Below are 6466 nucleotides of genomic sequence, written 5' to 3' on the forward strand. Positions count from 1 at the left end.
TTTTTCTTGATATTTCGACATGTATTCAATCAATTATTATGAATGAAATGTTATAAGCCTCCTTTAGCAATTAATTTTCTTCTATATTTAGAAACAAACATTAGTAAGTATTTTACAGACTATTCTTTAGAGTTGCAAAACTTTTCTTTCTGCAAAATTATGTATTTTAATGTTTATTAGTAGATATTAAACTAAAACTTTGACAAATGAAAGCAGTAGAAAATGACATTGTAAAATTTTCTCATGTAACCAAATAAATAAATAAATGGCATTGTAAAACAAACTGATATTGAATGTTTATATTTTTAATTAGACACAAGATGTGCCATATCAGTACATCAACACAAATTGATATCTCAACACCAAAACATACCACTTCCCCTATTTCCTTCCATTAATCTATGTCCAAGCCAAACTATTATAAATTCCTGTTAACTCCATTCTACTAAGTATCAACCCTGTTGAGTATTGAATCTATTGATAAACTTTCAGGTTACAAAATGCCCACTGAAAATACATTATTTATCAAACAATTCAGGCACAAATTGAATGTTTAGACAACAAAGGCTAGAAAAAAGAAAAATACTACTATTTGATCAATAAATTTGACAAAAAACAATGCCTCCATCAATGATAACCAACAGGAGCTGGAGCCTCTTTCAATTCTTTTCCTTGATGGTGAATATCCTACAAAAAGAACATAACATTCAGAACAAATGAAGAGGGAAGAAATTAAAATCAAGTGTGTTTGAAACAAATTATAATGACTTAAAAATATTTTTCGCCTTTATAAATATACTAACTTCCGTTTTTAATCCCTATAAAAAATTTCATCAAATTTTCGTCCCATGTGTTTTTAATTACCAATTTTATTCGTCACTTTTTAACAAAACCGATACATATCTAACAGAAGTCCCTATGACTGACATGTATGTACAACCACGCGTCTCAACATATAAAATTTCTGTACAGCCTTTTATTCTCTGAGTGGTACTTACATGACAAAAATTTTATAGAGATTAAAAACGATATTTATAGAGACGAAAAAACATATTTAACACAATTATATATAATTGACAATTTGACACTTACCGAAGCGAAGTGATTGACATCCCTATGATGAGCCTCATCAGCACGAATAACAGTAACAACATCCTTAAGAGTTGCATCCTTAGGAAGTCTCCAATAATCAATTGCAATAGCAGGAGCAGGTACATTTTCAACTTTACCACTTTCAATTGCATTTAAATATTGTGTATATGAAATCACAGCTTCTTCTTCCAAATAACCAACAAACCTGTGTGCTGTTTTTGGTGACAGAATGTAAAAAACAAAGAATGCATTGAAGAAAACACCTTGTGCTGTAATAACTAAAAGCCTCTCATGCCAACTTGGTTTCACAAGCTCAACCATTGTCATCAAATGCATTCTCTCATTCTCTGCTTCTTCAAGTAATGCTTTGATCCAACCACCAGTGTGTTGAAATTTTCTTAGAGATTTTAAGTGTAAAAGCATCCCTCCTACCATTCCTGGGACGGCTGCTATTGTTTCTAGCATCATTGCATGGCATCCATACCGTTCCTGCAATTAGAATTCAAATTATATTACGAAACACCGAAACATACACTAAACACGACATTAATTAACACCGACATATATTCATGAACCCCATGATTAATTTTTCGGGAAATTTCCAACTGACATATATTCATGCCCGCTTTTTACACGGAATACGGCACTGACACTTCAAAAGCACCTTTGTTGAGAAAATGAAATAAATTAATTGAATGTAACGATGTGTGTCAATATTATGCTGGTGTCAAACATTGACACGTGTCAGACACTGAACACGTCTTCAATTAGAAGTGTCGGTCCTACTATCAGTCAACTTTTTTCATATATAATTATAAGCAATACAGACAATTATTAGCAACACATTAGATTTTCATAACTATGAAAACAGTTTTGAAATGTTGGGATTCTAATTGTTACACACTGAACTTAGCTTAATGAAATATGATAACTAATATTTTTCATTATGTAGCAGTAGATAGGCCACAAACCTTGAAATATAGATCAGAGAGAACCCTTAGAAACTTGACAGATCTGAAAGCAAACTTGTCTCCAGATGATTGTGGTACATGATGCTTGGTCACATCTATTGACACGTCTGAGTTATAACTTTCCCATGGCTGCAACAAACATCATATATAGAAAACATGTCATATGAGAGACATCGTCGAAATACAACACCATGCTCAATCAAGTTAATTCCGACTAAATTAATCCGTTTTTTTTTTTTTTGAAGAAGTTAAATTAGCCCACCCAAATTGGCACCAGAGAGAATCGAACCTCAGACCTCAAGAGGAGCACACTCCCAAGTCCCAAGCCAATACCAATGCACCAACCCAAGTGGGTTCTAAATTAATCCGCTTAATAACTCATTATAAATATTAAATCTTATCAATCCAACTCTTATATTATTGCATAATTTTTTAAAATTATTTCAATACTTTATTAAATAAATTCAAATGAACGTATAATATATTTTTTAAATATAAGTATACATGATTACTTTGTTACGAATTTTAAATTTATATGAAATTTGTATATTTGATCAAAAGTTGAATTTGCAAAATTTAATATTTATGACGAGTTATTAAGTAGAATAACTAAATTAGAATAAGTTAACTTAGATACATAAGTATTCTTACCATGAAACAGTTCCATGGCCACTCAGTTCCATCCTCCTTAAGAACCTTGGGCCTAGCAATCCCCCAGTAACTGGAAACGGCTGCGTTGTTGTTCTCGTTCTTGTTCTCCTCTGGCTGGTGATCTTTTTTCTCGGGCAGAGTGGACATCCTCTGCCCGTGGAAGCTTCCATACGCACCGCCACCATGCTGGTGACTCAGCTGAGCGATTGCTGCAGTTGAGAAGTTACGGTGATAGTTCCGGCTACTCCGGAAGAGAGCTTGTGCTGTTGACTTGACTAAAAAATGGTTCATGTTGAATGTTTGCAAATGTCTTTGGATGAAAAAAGTGGCTCAGAATTAGAGACTTATTTATACATACAACTATACAAGTTACAACAACAAGGAGTGCAGTGTGAACTAATAACTTAGTAGCATATTAATAATTAGATTCGTATTCAATTTTGTATTTGTTACAAGGAGTATAAAAGAAGAAAGGTCGTGGAAGGTGTTAGTAACGTGGTTTGTTGGTTTTAGATTATTAGATAGATAGATGCTTAAATTACTTGCCACAAATTTGGAATTGAAAATGTTGTTTAGTCAGCGCTGACGGTCTCTCGTGGGCAGTGGCAGCCACGGAAGCTTTTTGGACTTTTCTCCACCCTTGATTATTAGTATTGTGACTATTTTATTTTTTGACTGGATTTTTACAATTATTATTATGAGTTTGTGGCAACGGCTAACAAACATAAATTATAAGTAATAGTCTATTTTTTTATAATTATTCAATTAATTTGATATATAATATAGATCAAATATATTAGTTATTCAATGATGATGAGATTGCCTTTAATGGAAAGACTATGTATTAGATTAAGATTTCAAATAATTTTAAAAGACTTTTTTATGATAAAAAAAATCTTGTGGTATTCAATCAAGACTTTTACAAAAGTCAGATAAAATACAATACAGAAAAGGAATTTTTCACTACCAAAGCATCAATCAATCAAGAACCAACCTAATTAAAACTAACAACATATTCTTATGAAAATTTGCAATTCAAACATAATTGAAAAAACTTTAATAGCCTTGATGTTCACCCAACTTTTCTCACCCACCAACCAAGAACCCTTTTAAATAAATCTATATAATATAAGAAATTTGATTGTTCCGGTAAACTCTAAATTGCTTTTACTTAAGATGCTGTCATGTGTTCAATCTAAGGGCAATTGATGTCAAAAAATTTGGCAACTAAATTGAAACTACACAAGTACATAATTGATGTCCTTTATTTTGCAAGTTGTCATGACTTATCTTTTAGAGGCAAACTATGATATTCAAATTTCAAATGAAACATATTTTTATATTACTCAATCTCTCACCCAACATCATCACTTACTTCTTATTTCCTCTTCTCTCCTCTTTTACACGGGGTAGATTCTAACTGATATATAAATTTTAACTATCATATACGGGATAAATTATCACTGATAAATTATCACTGATAAATTATCACTGATAAAAATTCAAAATAATTATTTCTATAAAATCTCTAAAATCTAATCTCTAAATTATTTTAGATCAAAATCACTATTTTTTTAATCCGTAACAAATGAATAAGCTAGCTAGTTGAATTTGTAGTGTTTAAAATTGATTTTTTTAAAGTAAGAATCACTAAAATAATCTTTAGATAAAAAAAATCATTTGAAAAAACATTTCTTAAAACTTTAATATTTCTTTTTACGGCCAAAAAAAATTAAAAATATTTTTTTAAAAAAAAAAATTCTTAAAACTTTATTACTCTTTTTTTAATAAATTTTTTTAAGAATTTTTAAAAATAATAAAAAATAATTTTAACAAATAAATTTTAAAAATAATAAACTTATTTTTAAAAATTTATTTTCTATTATTTTTGCAAATTTATAAAACTTAAGTATTAAATTTTTTACAGTAAAAAAAATTATTAAAGAAAACATAAAAATAAAGTTTTAAGAGTTTTTTATAAAAGAAAAATTATTATTTTTTTGAGAGTAAGAAGAGTTATTAAAAAAACATAATAATAAAGTTTTAAGAGTTTTTTTATAAAAAAATTATTACTGTTTTTGACAGTAAAAAAATATATTATAAAATAATAATAATAAATTTTTAAGAATTTTTTAAAAAAATAATAATAATTTTTTTCAATTTTTTTTAGTGATTCTTACATTAAAAAATTCAACTATCATATAGAGGATTAATTGATTATTTTAGTGATTCCTAGTTTTAAGATTATTTTAACTATCATATAAGGATAAATTATCACTGATAAAAAATTCAAAATAATTATCATATGTGAGACAAACACAAAACAAATTATACTTTTCTATAAAATCTCTAAAATTTAATCTCTAAATTATTTTAGATCAAAATCACTATTTTTTTTAATCCGTAACAAACGAATAAGTTAGCCAGTTGAATTTGGGGATTGGTTATTATACATAAGCTATCCTTATGCACCATGCATAAGTTACTTAGTGCACCCCCCAAATTACTTGTGCACCCCCCAAATTACTAGCACACCCCCAAATTTCTCATGCACCCCCAAATTACTTGTGCACCCCCAAATTTCTCATGCACCCCCAAATTTCTCATGCACCCCCAAAATTTCTCGCACACCCCCAATATGACTTTTGCCCCCCAATTTTATTTTTTTGGTCCCCTCCACATTTCTAGCCTAAACCATTTTGTTGTGGGAATGGTTTCAGAGATATGCACTCCAAAACCATTAAGTGTATAAGATGGTTTTAGAGTACAACCCTATAATTAGAATACAAACAATAATTGTGATTTGAAACCATTTAATCAACATAATGGTTTCCAGAATTTTTAAAACCATATAAACACACATAAAACCATTTTACAATACAAATGGTTTCAGTGTATAACTATCTGAAACCATTTAACCAACATAATGGTTTCCAGAATTTTTAAAACCATAAAAACACACATAAAACCATTTTACAATACAAATGGTTTCAGTGTATAACTATATGAAACCATTTAACCAGCATAATGGTTTCCAGAATTTTTGAAACCATAAAAACACACATAAAACCATTTTACAATACAAATGGTTTTAGTGTATAACTATCTGAAACCATTTAACTGGTTTTAAATAATGATTATAATTGTACAAAAAAAAAATAATTATGATTCTAATTATAGGTTGTACTTCAAAACCATCTTATGCACTTAATGGTTTTGGAGTGTATATTTTTGAAACCATTCCCACAGCAAAATGGTTTAGGCTTGAAATATGGGGGGTTAAAAAAAATTGGGCGCACAAGTCATCTGGGGGTGGGTGAAAAATTTTGGGGGGTGCATGAGAAATTTGGGGGTGCGCGAGAAATTGGGGGTGCATGAGAAATTTGGGGGGGTGCACGAGAAATTTGGGGGTTCGCAAGTAATTTGGGGGGTACGTGAGAAATTTGGGGGGTGTGAGATTAGGTGTGAGTGTGTGAGTTGAGATTGGCTAGGATTATTACATGTGGATGCTCAATCTAATGGATGTTATTGACTTATGTACCATGCATAAGGATTACACTTATGTATAATAACTTCCCCCGTTGAATTTGTAGTGTTTAAAATTGAAAATAATGTAACACCCTTAATTTACCCCTTTATTTTATTTTCGAAAAAGTTAATTTCATTTATTTAATAAGGATGTCACACTTACTCCAATTAACTAATTCCTCAAATGATTAAAAATCATGCAGCGGAAAATACAAAAAATAATA

General features: G+C 29.7%; 1 protein-coding gene across 1 annotated transcript; it reads right to left on the bottom strand.

The window, feature by feature from the left end:
* Positions 1-271: 271 nt before the first annotated feature.
* Positions 272-3261, bottom strand: LOC123881818 (alternative oxidase 3, mitochondrial-like). The gene is made up of 4 exons (XM_045930560.1): positions 2715-3261; positions 2064-2192; positions 1093-1581; positions 272-687 (listed from the first exon to the last, which is right to left on the bottom strand). Exons 1-4 carry the CDS (start codon positions 3003-3005, stop codon positions 628-630), a joined length of 969 nt encoding a protein of 322 aa, XP_045786516.1. The 5' UTR covers positions 3006-3261; the 3' UTR covers positions 272-627.
* Positions 3262-6466: the final 3205 nt, after the last annotated feature.

This window comes from Trifolium pratense, linkage group LG4, assembly GCF_020283565.1.
Source record: "Trifolium pratense cultivar HEN17-A07 linkage group LG4, ARS_RC_1.1, whole genome shotgun sequence".
NCBI lineage: Eukaryota > Viridiplantae > Streptophyta > Magnoliopsida > Fabales > Fabaceae > Trifolium > Trifolium pratense.